Here is a 19,835-nt window from a genome sequence, read left to right as displayed (position 1 = left end):
GGACTAGAAGAAAACACCAAATTCAAGTCACTGATTGCCTCTAGAAGAAGGAGGTCAGGAATCAATAGTGGAATGGGGACAAAGATGATTTCAATTCTGTCTGTACTGTTTACTTAAAAATCCTAACCAAAACAATATAAGTTACCACTGTTAATTCTAAGTGGTGTTTGCAAATGTTACTATGCATGGACTTAAAATTATTTAATTTTAAAAATAAGGCAAACATTTATGATTTTTTTCAAGATCAAAGACCTATAAAATTAAGGACTTCCAGCATACTTAATACACCTCAAAGACCAGGTACATGCAAAGCAATAATCTTGGTCTGAGTGCTATCATCAAATTAACAGATGTTTTAACAACTAATTTATACATTCATTCAACCTACTATAGGCAGGCACAGAACATATTTCCTATCTGTTAAACTTTATATTCTGGAGGTTAAAGGGGATATCAATAAATGAACAAATAACAATAAATATTAAAGAGTTATAAGTGGGCTGATATTCAGTTGCAAGTTAGAGAGTAAGTTACAACCAGTGCTGTCTCTTCTGATTGGTTATTTATGGTGTCCTTGTTCAGTTGATTTCTGTTGGTATTGAGAACTGAACTCAGAGATGTTCTACCTCTGAGCTACATATCTACCTCTTATTTATTTATTATGTAATAATAATATTTATTATATTGATGCAAAATCATCAAGCACACTTGGGGGGTTAAGAAGACTATAGAGAAGATGAAGTTTGGATAGATTTTCAAATAGGTCCCTTTGAGAATTTTTTTACAACAAAAATCTGAATAAAAGGTGAAAAAAAGCTATGGAAAATATTGACAGTGAAGATCCAAACAATGAAAAAGAAACAAGCTGCATATTATGAGGAACATCAAGAGCGTACGGCCAAGCTGGGTGTGGTGGTGCATGCTTATAACCCAGTACTTGGGAGGCTGAGACAGGAGAATTTGGGTTCGCGACCAGCCTTAGCTATTTTGGTGAGGCCCTCTGCAACTTAGTGGGACCCTATTTCAAAATAAAGAATAAAAAATAGGGCTGGGATATAGCTCCAAGGTAGAATTCCATGGCAGTGCTGCAGAGAAATAGAGAGAGAGAGAGAGAGAGAGAGAGAGAGAGAGAGAGAGAGAGAGAGAAAGAGAAAGAAGAAGAAGAAGAAGAAGAAGAAGAAGAAGGAGGAGGAGGAGGAGGAGGAGGAGGAGGAGGAGGAGGAGGAGGAGAGGGAGAGAGAGAGAAAGGGAGGAAGAGAGGGAGGGAGGGAGGGGGGGAGAGAGAGAGAGAGAGAGAGAGAGAGAGAGAGAGAGAGAGAGAGAGAGAAAGGGAGGAAGAAAGGGAGGGAGGGAGGGAGGGAGGGAGGGAGGGAGGGAGGGAGAGAGAGAGAGAGAGAGAAAGAGAAAATGGACATGGACAGATGGACAGAGGGGACCAAACAATGAATATTGAATGGACACTGCAGTTGTATTCATGGAAGATACAGGAACTTTCAGCAGCCAACAGAGTTTTGATTTAATTCTCGAATGGAGACAAATGTTACAGAAGACAGTTGAACAAGGAAAGGACCTGATGGACTCTAAATTTTTAAGTTGCAGTTAGCCCTCCACATCTGTGGGGGACTAGTTCCAGGACTTCCTGCAGACACAGGTTCTCAAGTCCCTTATATAAAGTGCTGTAGCATTATAACTATACACACATACTCTTGCATACTTTAAATCATCCCTAGATTACTAATGATATCTGATACAATGTAAATGTTATGAAAATAGTTGTTATACTGCATTATTTAGGGAATAATGACAAGAAAAATAACTGTGTACATATTTAGTACAGATACAAGATTTTTAAAAATATTTTTTCTATTCCCGGTTAGTTAAACCCGTGACAAACCATCTGCAGATAGAGAAAGACTACTTTATAAACACATACTAAGTTATATAATGTGCATAATATTTATAAATCACATAGTATTTCACATAATATAATAAAAGATAGGTGAATTTGATATAGAACAAGAGTGGGAAGCAGGGAAATCAGAAGATACTACAGGCTCTAGCCTAGAAAGGAAGGTGGTTGAGACTAGTTGTTAGCATTGGAGAAGATGAAAAATGATTGGATTTGCAACATATTTTGAAGGTTTTGGCAACAGGACTTTCTGGCATGTGTGATGAGGGATAAGAGTTGAGAAGAATTCCTGCATTGTTGGTTGCGTGCCGCTAGATCAATGAGAACAAGTTGCCATTTACAGATGTGTGGGACTAGAGGCAAAATCATGTAGGAAGAAGAAATGAAGAGCTATATAATAAACCTGTTAGATTTAAAACACATGGTATACATCCAAGTAGAGACACTAGGTAGGCAGTTGGCTATAAGATAACAGTTGTTATTGGCACTGTTAAAAAAAAAAAACACAAAACAAAAGCATCATGCTAACTACTTTTCTCCAACACCTCACCCACAGAAATATGATTTTGTTAACTAGTCAACAGTTGCTGACTTATTATTCTGGTTTGAGATGGTGAATACAATATGTACTTGGCTCTCTGTGATTTCTAACAGCTTATTTCCATTTATATGAACGTGTTAATGGAAAAGAAAACAAGAATGGAAACAAACCCTGTTGATTGGTTCTCTTATCCCTGAATGAAGACACTCATCACATAATGTGTATTTCCAACATTCCATACACTCTGTTTACAGAACGCAATTTTCTGAGGTTATTTCAGATAAAAGGCTTTTTAAATAACAAAATCATCATATTGTAGCTCACAGTCCAAATCATAAATGTGATTTTTAAAATGGTGTTCACTATGGTTTTATCCCACTCACTACAAATAAAATCAGAGGAAAGAGAGTAAGACTGGGACATGGGTATTGGAGTGCCTGTATTTATCCTGTTCCCACTAAGAGTTGAAAGTCACTTAACTTCATGGCTCAATTGCTTTACCTGGTAAACAACAATAATGGTAGAACTGAGGATTACAAGAACCAATACAAGTCAAGTGGCACCAATACAGTGAGTGGCACCATGTAAGTTCTTCATAAATATGAGCTACAAATCATATTTGGAAAAACATGACATGAATTAAATTCAATGAATAAGCAATAAGTTCTACTGTATGTTGCCCTATTCTAGGCACTGTAAAATCACCAAGCCCTGTGATGGCCAAATAGAGCATTATTCTAAGCTACATGGTAGACGCATTGTTGAGGATGCTCCCTAATACTTCATGTAAGGTTGGTCTTTTAAAACTCTGAAATCAAAATCCCTATGAAATAGTTCAGACATCCACAACCAACCTCAGATTAACATGCTGGCCATCAGCTTGTTTTATCTCTGTCATGCACACGTTGTCTTGTGTAACTTGTACAGAGTATTCTCCTCCTTCATGAGAAAACCTGTGGATAGTCCAAAATAAAAATGGCCTCAGGCTGCCCTGACCCCAAAGCAATCCATAACTTTTGAGTGTCACTTTCTAAAAGATTAAGGACGTCTGGTATCACCTTCATGTGACCTACTAATCTCAGCTCCCCATGTCTAGCAGGCAATTTTTAGTTCTGCACATCCCACACTCATGTCTTCTGGCACCTCTGCACACACTAAAATATCCTTCTTTGAAACACAGAATTCTTGTCCTAGAACAGTCTTCTATGTTAGCAGCGGGTTTCATATTCCTTACCTTTGTCCAATCTTTTCAGCCAATTTATAAATTCTTCCTTCATGCAAATCAATATAGGGAAATCATAATAACATTGCTGAAACACAAGATTAATTTTTGACCATACTTGGAAGTTGTTTGAAATGGTATTTCATTTAATTTTTTTTAATTTTATTGTTTTAATCAGGAAAGGGATCAATAGAAAAGAAACAAAAAATTACATGTGATGGGGGTAAATCACTGGGAAGACATGACCTGATGTAGCTGGACCCTTCAGTGAACATCAACCTGCTAGAACAAAAGGGGGCTCTCTTGATCTTCTTTGTACGGGAGCAATACCCAGCTGAATTCTTCATTTAATATTTTAGAAGACAGCTCTAAAGTAGGTCAAAGAGTAAAAACCAGTTCTGGTTTCTTCCTCAGTTCACATCTTTAATTTCCATGGAACAGATACTATGTGAATCTATCTATTTCCAGGAAGATGAGAAGAAACTTGCAACTGTCAATCTCTCTTAACTTCTTTTTCAATACTATGCTTGTTAAACAACTTTTATCATTCCCTCCTCTTGTAAGGAAAGAAAATCTGAAATTAAAAATGGCACGTGAAAAATCATTCTGCCCATTGGATTCATCTGGTGAATTAAAAGCAAAGCAGATACCACTCCAGTGTCTTTATACAATGGATATGTTTTGGTATGCCATTGTTTCTAAAACAACTGAATCTAAATGGAAGCAGAAACTTTGCATAAGGACAAATAACAACTTTGTAAAGTTCCTACATTAGGAATAAAGGACACAGAGATGGGTTCTCAGATAGATCTTTTCTAGCCCTGAGACAATGACTCCCTGTCACCAAAATTCTTCCAGTGTGAGAACTTTTCCCACTCTTCATTTTGGGAGAGTGGGAAAGTCTCTGAAACAAGAGTTCTTCCTCTGGCAAAAGGCTACTCAATATACTGAATTGTTAACAACAACAATACCAAAAAATAGAGTTTGCATAAAAAGCTCAAATTTACATATATATAGACACAGATTTTATGTATATAGCTGGTAGCTTTAGTAGAACAATTAAAAAGGTACAAAAAGTACCAGGGAATAAAACTATTAAATTTTGAAATATAGTATTTTTTGGTGTGTATGGGCCTGGGGATGGAACCCCTCAGCCCTGTTTTTATATTTCATTTGAAAACAGTCTCACTAGGTTGCTAAGGGCCTCAGTAAGTTGCTGAGGCTGGTTGTGAACCTGCAATCCTCCTGTCTCAGCCTCCCAAGCCCTGTGATAACAAGTATGTGCCACCATGTCTGGCTGATATAAACTTAAACAGCCAGTAAAAATTAAAAATCAACCTCAATAAGCAAATGAAAACATTTTTCAAGGAAATTCCACTTTACCTCTAAATATATCCTCTATCACTGTCATTTTTTTTGGCAAACCTATTTTACTTTTTGCAAAATGGGTGTGCTTACCAACAAGAGCCAGGTAAGTAAGCATAAATTGTGGGAAGTTTGCACAGGTTTTGTGCTGGTATTTGGAAATGGCTTTGGTACTAATTTCAAAATTGTATTGGAAAATTGCTTTGGTATTGATCTAAAATGTAAAATGTAGTCAGAACTTGGGTGCTGCACAGGCACTTAGGCAGGGAATGGAGGCAACTGTTAACCTGCAGAGTTCCCTATACCAAAAGTGGTTAGCAAGAACAGAAGAGTTGTAACCCAGGGCCTTTATATTTTAAAGGCAGGTTTACATAATTAATAACTCTAGCAGACAGGCTAAAATTTCCTAAGGATGTGGGAGGATGGTACAGGTCTCTCTCAAAGAAGGCAGATACCATGTGACTCCTGACTTTGATAACCAAATAAGAAGGCTTTTATTCAAGCAGGGTGTAAGAAAAGTAAATCCTCATAATCATATCAAAAGACTTGTATCAGAGAGAATGGAAGGACCCACACCTATGTCAGGAAGACTATTGGTTAAGCAAGATAAAAGATGATAATTCTGTCCTTTCTTTCTATCTTTGTAATAATAAAAATTGCTTAAGCTTACAGCAGTATACTTCTGGCTATTCTTTTCTAAAGTAGCTAAGAACAAGAACCCATGGATCCATCTCACACCATTACAGTTTTGGCAACGTAACAGTTTTTATGCCCAACACAAATGTCTGCCCCTTACCCTGGTGGAAGCTAGTTTCACAGTCAGACAGGATTTGGCATATGCAAATTTTAGAAAATGTAAGGAGTTTTTCTATTGAGGTACTTAGGATGGAACTAAGGGGCATTCTACCTCCAAATGATACCTCCAGCCCTATTTTTTTGTTTTTATTCTTTATTTTGAAACAGGGTCTCACTGAGTTGCAAAGAGTCTCACTAAGTAGCTGAGGCTGTCTGCAAACCGTGATCCTCCTATCTCAGCCTCCCAAATTCTGGGATTATAAGCATGTGCCACCATGCCCAGCTGAGTTTTTTTTTTTTTTAAGTAATTGTACAATGATATATATATAGTATTTTCCCATTTATCCAAGTTTCAAAATAATGCTATATGTAATTTTGTCTCATAATCAGTATATAATTTTCAATCATTTGTTAAGTAAGAAAAAGAGGAAAAAATACCAGAGAACACAGCACATAGCAAGGGTAAGCCCTATTTTGTGAAGCTTTAGTTCTTATTGTATGTATGGGTTAAGTGTACGTTTACTGAGTTCTAAAATAAAATGTATTTCTCACTTTGGGTTAATTAATTAATTTACTTTTACGGTACTGGGGATGGAATCCAGGGGCATTCTACCTCTGAGCTATACCCCCAGCCCTATTATTTTTTATTATTCTTTATTTTGAAACAGGGTTTCACTGAGTTGAGGAGGTCCTCACTAAGTAGCTGAGGCTGGCCACGAACTATGATCAGGACTCCTGTCTCAGCCTCTCAAATGCTGGGATTACAAACATGAACCCCCACACCTGGCTGACTTTGGGTTAATTTAAAGCAAGGTTTGAAACCACAAGTAGAGTTCACAAGGTGTAATTTATTCAACTTCAGTGTTTTGTCCTCAAACTGGTCTCCTTTGTTTTCCACAATGTGGACAAACTGTCTTCCTGTTTCCTCCAGGATGACTCTAGTGTCCAGATGAAAGACAGAAAGGCCAGAAAGAAGGGCCTTCCTTGCTGCCAGAACACCTCTTTCCCCACAACATAAAGATTGTCCATTCCATTCGGTAGCAATTCCATCCTTGAGCACACAGAAATGTAGCTCTACTCTTTAGACTTAACTCAACACAATGAGCTCAACATCCTAAAAGCATATTCATTCAACATATGGTAGATGAAGGCTCTGTTTGAAGAATACAAACCTGATATATGTTCATCATATCATTAATCAGTAGCAAAAAACATGAAAATGATATCAAGTGGAAAGATTAATATAATATTTTAAATTTATATAATTGAATATAACTTAAAATCTTATTTTTGAAAAATATGACAAGTAAATATAGAAAGCATGGTAATAAATGAAAAATGATTAAAAAACTGCATGTGATATTAATCCAATTTTGCAAAACAAAATATATGATATACTCAGGGGAGAGACTTGTAAGAAATAGTACAAAAGGATTTTGATGTTGCATGTTATATTTTTATATCTTTTCCAAAGTACTATAATAGACAAGAATTATAGTCTAGATAGATAGATACTTTTGGGATCAGAACTCAGAAGAGATTTTGCCTCTGTTATCTCTCTTTTGAGAACACCATGAGATGCCCAAATATAGTAGTTATTTTTTCTAGTGGCTTTTAACTTATACAGAAAGAAAAATAAACATTGGACTTTTGATAAAATTTCTTAATTGGAAACGTGATGGGAGTCAAGGGCTATGGTTCAATTAATTGATAAATTCATTCACTAAATTCATGTTCTTGTTTACTTGTTGCTTAAATGGTATAAGATGTGAAAATAATAAAATGTGTAGTCTGTGCTGACTTTGCGCCATGCATCAGCAAGTATGGTGGAACTCTCACAGAATACCTTGTTCGAAAAACAGTAATGTATTTGAAGAGTCAAAATACAGGAAAAACGAAATAAATGTGTGGACATGTGGAACAGTAATATGCATTAAGGTGCTAAATGGTGGAGGAAGGTAGAGTGTACAGATAGGGCTAAATACTGTATCTCCTTTCTCCTCCTATCCATATATCTATATGGAGATAAATGATAGATAAGCAGGAGTTAATGATCAAGAGATTGATGCCAACTAAAACTGGCCAGAGGTATATTATTAAAAAAATAACTTGAATTAGAACTGGAAGGGTGTTAAGGGTAAGTTGAGAGGAACATAGACTATTCCAAACAACAGGCAGGTCTCCAGCTTGTCCTGAAAGACAGGAGGTGATAGTTGAGGGGCTTCTTGTGTGATGAAACTGGTCCTCAAAGTCAGAAGATCTAGATACTAGCCTAAAGTCAATATTCAAAAATAAAGAAAGATAAGAGCTAGCCACCCCAAAGTCTGGGATATGCCCAAGAGATCCCACAAGACTGTGGATAGATTACAGTAATTTAGAACACGGTCTCTCACTCTTTTTGAATGATGCCTTTCAAGATTAAAAGAGAATAAGGCTATGCCCTGGGGGACTGGAAGAGGTCTGCCACAAGACAGCCATTATCTGAAGTCTCATGTTTGACCTTTAAAACACTTGCATCTTTTCATTCAGTTAGTTCTCCCTATGTTTTACATAAAATTCATTCCATGTAGATGAGCCCTGGTTTATCTTTCTTAGTATGATCAGCATCTTCTAAATTGAAATATGTATGTAAAACTTATCAGAATAGTATATTTTGTACCCCCTTCATCCTGCAAGATATAAGAGGTTCTGCCATCTAGCAGGTCAGGAGACTATATTTATTATTTATTTATTTATCTATTATTTATTTATTTATGGTACTAAGGATGGAGCCCAGGGGGATTCTACCTCTGAGCTACACCCCCAGCCCTATTTTTTTATTTTTTATTTTTTATTTTTTTTCATGGTACTGGGGATGGAACCCTTCTACCTCCGAGCTACACTCCCAGACCTATTTAATATTTTTTATTTGGAAACTGGGTCTCTTAAGCCAGCGTGGCTGGCTTCAAACCTGTGCGATCCTCCTGTCTCTGCCTCCCGAGCGTGGAGATGACAAGCGTGCGCCACCACTCCTGGCTCTATTCTTTATTTTGAAACAGGGTCTCACTGAGTTGCAAAGGGCCTCCTTAAGTACCTGAGGCTGGCAGCGAACCGCGATCCTCCTGTCTCAGCCTCCCAAGGACTGGGATTACAAGTGTGCGCCAACAAACCCAGCTTTGGAGACGATCATTTAAATGCTGCTGGCACCCATCTGCCCCTCCCCTCATTTTTCCCACTTCTTTCCGGACACTGTTTAACATTAGGCGCTGAGTTAGCAAAATAGTGTTTTCCAAGTGGCCTTTGACATGCTGCAAAATGTTTTGCTTTTAAGTTCTGAGTGCTGCTCTTCCTGTTCTTTCTCACGACCCCTGGGTAATTCTATTTCATGTTCATTTTTCTCAGGACTCTTCTTTACTTCCTCTGCAGGCAGTAACCATATGTTATTTGACTTTGATTCTCAACACCACCACTAGGTTTTGCATGCGCTATATACACTGTTCTCATCAGTCTGCACACAGTAATCTGAAATAATATTTGTGGAGCATTAGCCCAACAGGGACAACAGCAGTTAAGCCTATAGAGAACATTATCTAGGGGCAATAAGTGACATGAGGTGATTTAAGATTTTGTTATTTCTGCCACAGTCTTTATCGGCTCCCTCCCATGACCTTTCCCCATAAACCATGCATGTTATGCCAGTGCAGTGCAGCCCAAATTCTTCCAATCTTTCCAATCAGAGTGCCAACCTTAAGTCAGCTAAAGATGTCATAGGGTCCTCATGTAAAGTGTTGAGAAAGAAGGCTGCATGAACTCAGATTTAAAAAGCAGGCAGGGTACTTCCTAGGCTTGATACATAGATAATAAGGATAATAAGGTTCCTCAACAAGGATTTACTTGATGTAGCAATAACTATGAACTTTCTTCATTACAAACATGAATTAAACTTTCCTAAGAAATAAGCCTAAATAATGAACGAATAACAATGAAGTGTTAATAATGAAAGAACTGAAGGTTTTTTAAAATTCATCTGGCATCATTAAGGAATAAATCAGTTCAAATGAAGGATGTCACTGTTATTAAAATTTCATTCATTTATTGAATTATGTTTCCTCTGAACAGAGAGTATTTTAAATATTATTCAATTATGATATAAGGCAATGTTATTTCTAGTTTTTGGAAATTGACATTAACCCCTTGTCAATGAAAATGTAACCTAGCTTATCAAATTAATTTCTCAAAGGCCACCTGATAGCCACCAGATGGCAACCTGAGATGATATCAAATCAGAAATTTAAGTTCTGGATCCCCCTGAGACTGCATTTCCACTAACCCCACAGGTTATTATGAAATCATAAAATGCGAAGGCTCTCCACTACTTTTGTAAATTTTATTCAAATGCAATAAAATATACCCTATGCACAATGCTTGCAATAATTAAAGATTTTTCTTAATAAGAATCTATCTAGAAACAGCACAATGTGAAAGGATCATTAATAGAACTGTTAAGGTACTTGAATAAAAGCCCATTGAGAGCACAACACACACTAGTAAATTTCCTAAGGAAAATCCATTTTCATTTCAAATTCTGACATTCTATTTAGAAAAATTATACCCTTTCTTTTAATTATTCCAGTAAACATAATGAGGGTATTGCTAACTACACCTCAGAGTACTTTATTTTCTCTGTTTTTTTAGTAATATGAGTCTACTTGTAATTAAAGGCGCGCTGCATTAATGATGCCGAAAATCTCCAAGGGAAACATTTAATGTCCACCTCATAATATTATGCCAAAATTACATGCACAGAAGACTTTTTAATAATCTTTGTTTCCTAATTTAGTTTTGATTGGCTCTGAAATCCATGGCAGCACTCAAGGGCTCTCATTTCCATAGCCATCAGCACTTCTGCACCATAAATTGTACCAATGCACATGACTTCAGTCTGTGGGCTTCTTTTCAAAGCTTCTGTTTAACTTATCCAGAATATCAGCTACAGCCTGGAGATAATTGCAGGTAGTTTTGCCATTTTTAAGTCGCTGGGGTGTTGCATGGAGAGATGACAGCTGAGTTTGTCTAAATACCAAGAACAAGACAAAGCTCTCTGCTGTCACTTCAGCTTTACATGCAGGTTCAGATCATCCTATCTGCTCTTTATGCAAATGGGAACAAATTGTTGTCACTACTTGATCTGTGTTTTCTGACAAAACTATGCTACCTGATGCTTGTAATGTAGCTTAAAGGACAAGATCTACGTAAATACGTTATTCCAGCCTGAAGAGCTGAAAATGCTTAATCCTCCTCTGCCCTTCCGATTCTCCCCAAAACAGGGCTCTGTTTTAGCTACTACCAACTTTAAAAAAAAATGTAGTAAGATAAATGACAATGTGCAATTTTTAAAATATATAATTAATAGATATGTCTGTATGTACTTTCCTCCCATTGCACTCTCCTAAACAGAAATGGCAGGAATCTTTCAGAAAACTAACATTTATAAATGCTTGTAGGATTCATTTAAAAATTAAAATTACTTGGCATTGAGAGGTTAAGAAGAAGAGATCTCCTATTAAATGGGATCATATGCTTCTTTTTCCCTAACATTTGACTCTCTATTGAAATGGATGCAACATTGATGGGTAGTGACTGGCATAGAAAGATGGAGCAAATGCAAAGAGAAGCAACACAATCTTAATGCGATGCCAACGAGCTTCCGCTTCATACGAAAGGAGTCCGCTTTGGGAAACATAGGTGCTTCTGTGACCCCATGACCTCACGCACTTTATAGACACAGCTAATCAGGGTGCCACTGGCTGAGCAAGGGAAAGTGTTCTGCAGCAAACATTTACATAAAGAGGCTAAGTTGTTTCAGTGCGTATCTGGCAGCTACCCTGATGTAATGGGCTATAATGACTCTGAGGGAGCAGGTATGGATGCCAGTGTCAAGGAGGGGAGACTGTAAGTCATAACATAAATGACTTTATGGGTCCCCATTAGACCTTGGGCTAAGGAGCTCCTAAATGGGTCTGGTATGACAGCACCCTGAGACAGTTTTACAGCCTTTTGTCAGGAACCCTTACATTGAAGAGTTTTATGGAAAAATCCAAAACTGCAGACAGGAAGTGTGGCTCTATCAGGCCATTGTCCTTGGCCTGGCATTTAATATGCATATAAATAATTCCAACTTGTGCAATTCAAAGGCGAGATTATTTAAATTTGTTGTGTCAGTCATATGCTTATTAAGGACTACAATTTAAGGATTGGGAGGTAACATCTCACAAACCTTATACTCTCCTTTGGAAAACTTTTCTGCTCAATGACACGTTTAAATCCACAGCAGCTCCTGACATCATTCTATGGAGTTTCATGCAAACATATAAAATATACATCTTCCTGAACTTGAAGCCAACATTTTCAACATTTTCATTTGGGCTTTAACATACTTAGTCAGTCGACAGGTAGGAATCCGCTTGTTTAAGGAACTTAGATCATGTCTCTGTGAAAGGCAGGCAAGTAAAGTCCTATAATGTGCCCTTTCCTGCTTATGATGAGAGAAAGAGGCATTCTGAGGACACATGCCAAGCATACTCTTCAACATGACAGACAGGAGCAGCTGAGCAAGCATCCTCTGGCCAGAGGCTGAGATCAAGAAAGCACATACAAATCACACCTTGAACACATCCTATAGGACCCGTGCATATGGAAACAGCACCCCAAAAGGGATATTTGCTATTTTATTTGGATCTGTAAATTATTAAACAGTTTCAGAAGAGGCACATTGGAACAAGCATCATGTCAACCAATATACAGAGCTAGAGTGTTCTCAGTAATATAAAAAGCTGGCCCTGAACCTGTCCTCTGCCACAAGGAGTGGAAGATGTACAACTTATCAACCAAACAGCAATTTCACCCTGGATTTTCAATGAGATCTTAAATTTGACCTTTCAAGAGAAATTATTAAAGACCTTATATAAAGCCAACAGCTGTGCGTGCTCTTTTACAGATTTATTATGGTTTTACTAATATGTTTGAATAAACTCCTCGGGAAGCCTGTGATTTCTAAGATGTGACTTCCTTGCAAAGCACATACCTGTTTCCTAGAGAGACGGGTCCTCTTTTTGAAATATTTAGTCTTTCGGGGCACTTTAGTCATAGTGACACCTAATAGCCAAGCTCTTTTTTTTTTTCACTCTCCAGAAAATCAGGTTCAGACTATAATTCAAACCAGTCCCCAAAGGCACTTCTGAAAAATGGCAAGCCCTTAGCTCGTAGGTGAAAACACTCTTTATTGCTCAAAATTGTTTCCTGTTACAAAACCTTTTCTATAATGCTGGGTTTGAGATGATCTTATGCTAATTTAACTCACTGGGGACTGTGAGCAGATGCTACTTTGATTAATAGTTTCACTATCCTGAAAATGCCAGGCCAGGTTCAAGATAATAAAGTCAGGTAAGAATACTCTTAAAATCTGCCATATGATTCTATGTGTTAGGAGAAGAAAAATGGGACCATGGTTCTTCTATCAAATAAAGACCAACTATAGTAAAAAAAAAAAAAAAACACACACACAATATAAACCAAATGAATACACAGCCTGAATTCCCTAGCACATTAACTGACATTTTAATCACCAATCTCTTCACTTATGTCTTACAGGCATATTTTCAGCTATGTCCTTAGTGAAAATATCAATGTTTCACTCCAATATAATGTTTAGCTTTCCACCCAGAAACACTAAACAATGAAATTTTTAACTTTGCTTATCAAGAGGAACGTATCTGCATTTGTATGATCCAGGCCATTATTTTTCAGCCAATATATTTTCAACATTATGGCATTCATCTTTAGAACACCCACAGAAAACTATCATCCTTGATAATAAAAGGCTGTGTGAACTGGTAAATAAGACTTTTCTGGAAAACCCCTCTCCTCTGCTTTTCTTCTCACTGGCCTCCTAACCCAGGACTTCCAAATCAATAGCTTCTTCCTGATGAAGGGAAACAAGAGATCTGATTTAATCTAATCTTGAACTATGGAACTGGTGACTAGCCTTATATACATATGTGAAGAAACCTTTGCATGGTTGCCAATGGCTTTTATCCTCAACCCATGGGATCTAATGATATTCCCAAACACCAAACTGAAAGTTAATCTTCAACTGGGACTTTTTGTTTCATCATATATACTCTGCATCTGCCTCGGAAACCTCTGATTTGCTGGGAAGCTGGAAGTTCCAGTGCATCAATTCACCATAAAGGACGAATTGTAGCCCCAGGTAGGACAATCTCCACTGAGAATGAAGCGAGCTTGGTGACGCAGTCTGCCCCTGCAGGTCCCTCTTTGCATGAACTGAGCCTCCACATGCGCCACCTCCTTAGGCATATGCAATCTCACCCCACTTATAGAAAGTCCTTTACTCAAAAGGGTTGCCTCACCATTGCACAGAACGACTCAGGAGGGTCTCCACAGGTAATATCCGGAGGATCCAGTTTCACTTTCAGGTATTTGGTCATGTCCGTGGATTCTGGCTGGCAGGCCATGTAATCCCAAACTTTCCCTTCTTCTGTATAAATCTGAGTCTTACACACATCATAATGTCCCCACACCAGAGGGTAGGGCTGCATCACTGACGACACTGTAACCCAAAGGGCATGGATGGACAGGAATCTTGACAAATACATCTCTAAATTCTTTGCGATCTTCGTGGTTTAGCTGCAATCTCTATTTTACATATACATGTGTGTACATGTATAGACACACATATATATGTATATATGTATGTATATATATATATGTGTATGTCTTTGAGTAAGTAGGTCTGTATATATACTAAAAAAAAAAAAAAAAAAAAAAAAAAGGACGAGACCTCAAAGCAGATTCCAATAGGAGATGCGAAGGTTGACGATACTGTGCGTGTTCAGGTATATCGAGCACTTTGGTGGAAACCTAACATACTTGAGCGTTAGGCGTTAACAACCGCTTGCCTCTTTTCCTTGTCTTAGAATGTATCTATCAGACTCAGGTCTGGTTTGGTTTCTGTAAAAAGGTGTCCAGTGGCAGGGAATAACTTAACACAACGATGGCTCTCCCATTGTATATCCGATAAACCTGAGCGATTCCCAGTATTCACGGCTCACGGGGGCTGCTCAGATGCGTGGAGATATCAGTATCCGAAGTGAAAGGACGAATGTTTATTGTCCGGTGTCTGTGTTCCATCAATCATTCCTTCCTTCTGGCACCAACACCCTTTTAGAAACAATAAGAGTAAGAGTTATCATCCCCAAATTAATGCATCACGAGATATATGATATGTTGACATTTTGGAAGTCTGATGCGAGATAAAGCAAATTGGTGTAATATGGATAACCTTTACTCAGCTGCTTCGCCAGGATGAACAAACCAGGGAAATGATTCACATTGGGGAGAATTCTGATGTGAAGGATTTAACTCTTCTATAACAAAGACAGATGTGTGAGTTTCAGGTGAGATCCAAGTTCTTGCTTCAAAAATTATTTCCAGCTTAACTAAACTGAGAGGAAGCTGATAGATTTAAACATTCCTCATATGTCGCAGTGCTAGAAAATCTTCCCAGAGAACAATGGGGAAATGAATGCATTTATAGCAATGACAAAGAAATGACAACTACTTGTATGCCTTTTGTCTCTTGGCAAAGAGACCCTAGAACTCTCTAACTTCCTTGTACATCTCTTAGCTTTTGTTAGCTAGAGTGAAAGCTAGTATTGTTGGCAAGAGCCCGTCCCTTTGGATTTGCTCATTATATTAGAAGAAATTCGCATCTTTTGTTTAGTTGCATTTACTGATAAAGATAACTTGGCTCTGAAAAAAAAATATGCAAAAATAAAACCAAAAGAGCAAATCACTCTTTCATAGGAATTTTCTATTTTCTTACATCTTTTTATAGCCATTACATCTGCATTTACAGTTATTTTCTGTAACAGTACAGAATTTGTCCCAAAGGCGAATATTATGTGCTGCTTTAAAAGTAAAAGCTCTGTAGTGAAATGCACAATTTAAAATGCACATATAAAAATAGCTGAGGGTGAGTTAACAGGCCATGAAGCAGAATAATATGGCACTAATTCTAAGGGAAAATAAAAATTACCGTTTAAAGGTACTTTTGGTAAACTGGTAGTGCAGGCTGCTTAACTACAGATACATGCCATAGTGAAAGTGAACTGGGAACTTTTCTCTTTAGAGATTGCTATACAAATATAAACAAATACTAACATTTTTAATCCAGGTGTTTAAAAGTTGTTTCTCAATTATTTGGTTCATATTCATAGTTCAGAATTATTTACTACTTAAATTATTCAAAAAGGACAAAAAATAAAAAACTACCGCTTTGGAAAATTCCATGATAGACATTTTGATTTACATAGAACAGTTTAAATATAGGTGTTCGCTATCTTCAAACAATCTTATAAAGGGAATTCACTATATTTAACTAATGCACCATCTTAAAATGAACTAAGCCACAGAGACTATGAAATGCCAACAGATGGTTGGATTGTGTTTCCATAGCAAAGTAATTTATAATAATTGCTTTATGGATGCAAGTGCAATTTTCATTATATTCAATTCATAAAATGTTATCATACAGCTGCAATTTGTGATATTTTCTATTAGGAAAAGTGTTGAATATTTGAGCTCCTATGAAGCAATAATTAGCAGTGTGTCTAAACATGTATAAACTGAAGATTTGAATCTGCCTCTTCCTTGTAATGTAAAGACTATAATGTGTTGAGCGCATTTTGAAATCTTGAGCTAAGAAAGGAAATAATAATCACAGAGGAGCATGTGTTGTGGCTACTACAGCCTTCTGTTTTTTTCAGACTCATTAGTAATTTTATGTTTTCAGAAACATCTAACACTCTGACAACTAATAAGCTAAAAAGGTGTTAAAGTGATATAAATCTACATTCTCTAGATTTATTTTTCAACCATGTTTACTACTATAAGAGTAAACATATCTTTCGGGGGGTGAGGGAGGTGGGTATTATAAGTGAAGCAGTGTAAAATCCACTAGTCAGAAATTAGAGACTTCAATTCTTAGTTCAAATACACAGCAATGTACTTATCATGAACAATATAATCTTGAAGAATTAGAAGTGAGTGCTCTGAGTTTGAACTGTGTGAACATTATATGTTAGTTTGTAGAATTATTTTAAAAAACATGATGTAAGCATATGTCAAAATGAACCCTGAGATTAGTCTTCATCTTTTTAACCTAATGTTATTTCCTAAATTTATTTATTCTTGGTTAATTTGTCCTCATCCATATTTTGCCTTACTGAAACTTCAAAATAAAGAGTGTCCATACATTTGTGCGTGAAAAAATATGGACACTAGGAAATGTATGTGAACCCGTTACCATCTCCAGACACAACGGCGATCCCAATATAACATATTCTCATTAGACTATACCAGAATTATAATGATGGTCATTACACAGAATTATGGACCACACCATTGATCGGATGTAGAGAACTGACAAGGAAAAAATGCAGAGGAGTGCAAGAGAGTTGAATATTAGGCAGTTGCAGGACTGTGCGACAGACATTCTTGACAAGAAGCAGCCAATTATAGCTTAAATTTCTGGCACATAACCAGTTGTGATTAATAGTTTTCCATTACATTACAGACATATTATTAATGTATTAAAAATGTCAAGCTTTGGCAAGCACTAATATGGCATGGCTCAGTTAGTCTGCAGAATTTACATTTAATGAGCTCCCATTGACACAGAAAAAGATATTGACCACAGCATATTACAGATCAGGAACAGAGGCTCACTAAGCTGTTCTTTAACATAACGATTTGATTCCATTCTAATTTGTGTGTGTGTGGCATCGCCTTCTGCTATGGATCCTTCATTTCAGGATCTCTTTACTTTTTCGTGCCCCCCACACTTCTGAGAAAATCATTTTACCTTCAAATTAGTAAATTAAATCTATGAACTTCCACAACACACAATGGAATAGAAACCTCTGTGAAAATGAAGAATGTGCTGTGAAAGTATAATCGTGGAGCTTTCAAAGAAAATAAAATTTTGTACAAATAGAATATTTACACCACAACCCCTATTACCTAATGACACTGGTTCCCATCTGGCCATGCTTTTGACCATGTTAAAAAAAAATATCAATAGCTTCTTAAAATCTAGGTCACCATAGCAAATAGCTTGGCAAACCGATTAGGAAAAGAACAGTCAATGACATGTTTGGGGACATAATATCCTAGACATATGCCTTCTTCCAGCCCATAACTGAACCTAATTGCCAAGTAATATGCCTTTTGAATTTGTCTCAAGTGTCTGGATTACGTAAAGAAGGGTAGCTTCGGAAGAGCTGTGGGCCACCCAGCTCTGGTCTCTAGTTTGCCAACCTTGGAAACTCACTCTAATCAAATAGTGCCATCTTTTAAACCTGTTAATTAAGTACTAAGAAGTCCTCTTTGTTTTAAAAAAAAAGTACCCATAAATATGCCACGAGTACTCCATAACTCTCTGGTATATAAATTTGCTAAACCAATGAAAAAATACAAAATTACGTCATGGCCCTCTGTTTGGTAGATATTACTGATCAAGGCTAAAATGGGCTATGAAATGGCTTTGCATACATGGAACATACATTTTTTTCTGGGATTCTGTAGTAAATCCCCTTCCACCTTGGATTAACTTTGTAGAATGTGCTTCATATGCCCTTTGCTCATCAAAAAACAAATAAATATAAATAAATAAATGCCTCCCCAAAGAGTACATGGAAGTAATATTGATTCAAATTATATATAATTATATTCCAAAAGTCAACTGCCAATTTCATTAACTAAGAGGAAAATATTGCCAGCAAATCTCTTAACTCTAGCTAGCTGTGCACATCCTTTTATTATATAACCTCACTAGGAGGTGGGGGGTGGTAGTAGGCTATTTATTCCATAAATATTCAGTTCTTCGGGGGCACCTGAAATAGACAGCTGTTGACTCATTCTTTATAGACATTAAGAATTTTATAAATATGCATGTTTCTGAATGGAAAGGAACAAAAGGAAAATTGACTATAACCATATTTCCTTCAGTGAAACAATATAGAGAAAATGGTATACAAATTCCATAACTTCAAATTAGAAGCTTCCAAGACAGACATAATGGGATTCATTACAAGCAACATTTTAACAAATATTTAATGCTCTTTGTGCATATTTACTTGTTGTGAAGAAAGCATCTTTTAGTCTTTTTAATGAGAAATACAGGCTTCATGCTTTTTGTTGACTGTCTCTCAAAATATAAGGAATTTAACATGTATTGCAACATCACTGGTACATCTTACTCACTCTTGATTGGGTATTATGAACAACCGCCTGTCATGAGATTCTTAATAAAACCAAGGAACACACCTTAGTATTTGAAAGGTCTCTATTTTCACCAAGAGAAGACTGATTAGAGGAATCAGATAGCATATTTTGCAGGATGTCTGGGGGCGGGATAATACATAAAATTATTTCAGAATCAGTTAAGCCTAGAAGAAATCTGGTGTTTAATTACCAAATGAACAACAACTCTTTCATTTTCATACAGGATGTTCAGAGATCCAAGTTCTCAAACACATATCTGAGAATATCTACACCATTAGAAGTTTTGAAACAAAACTCCAGATTCTGAAAATAAAATTATTTTTTGAAAGTATGATAAATCACTTACTAACCTATGCAGTATAACATAATTTACACATACACATACCTTTCAGTATTAACATATAATTGCTATCCTACTTTGTATGAAATTTTATTTCTTTCCAAGTGACTCAGTGCTTTTGTAACTTAAAGACTCTCTCCAAATCCTTATTTAGAAAACCTATTAACTGAATGTGTAGCCCTTTAACTTTTAAAACATATTTCCTGATATTTTTCAGAGCACCAATGGAAGCAAAGACAGGTGTTTCACCAATTAAAAATACATAAAACTGCAAAATACATTTTATTTATATATAAAACTACAAAGAAGAACCTTGAAT

At 36.6% G+C, this 19,835-nt stretch overlaps 1 protein-coding gene across 1 annotated transcript in view; it reads right to left on the bottom strand.

Annotated features, from left to right (window-relative positions):
• Positions 1-14,486, bottom strand: part of NTNG1 (netrin G1) — a gene marked incomplete at both ends in the record, with an annotated part of 365,829 nt that extends 351,343 nt beyond the window's left edge. The window contains one exon of the mRNA XM_080691481.1: positions 14,241-14,486. Within this exon, the coding sequence (XP_080547607.1) occupies positions 14,241-14,486 (246 nt within the window). The remainder of the gene's footprint in view (positions 1-14,240) is intronic.
• Positions 14,487-19,835: the final 5,349 nt, after the last annotated feature.

The sequence above is a fragment of the Muscardinus avellanarius genome (assembly GCF_963383645.1).
Source record: "Muscardinus avellanarius genome assembly, chromosome: 3".
Taxonomy (NCBI): domain Eukaryota; kingdom Metazoa; phylum Chordata; class Mammalia; order Rodentia; family Gliridae; genus Muscardinus; species Muscardinus avellanarius.
The sequence above is the reverse complement of the archived record's forward strand: the minus strand, read 5'-3'. Positions and strand labels throughout refer to the sequence as shown.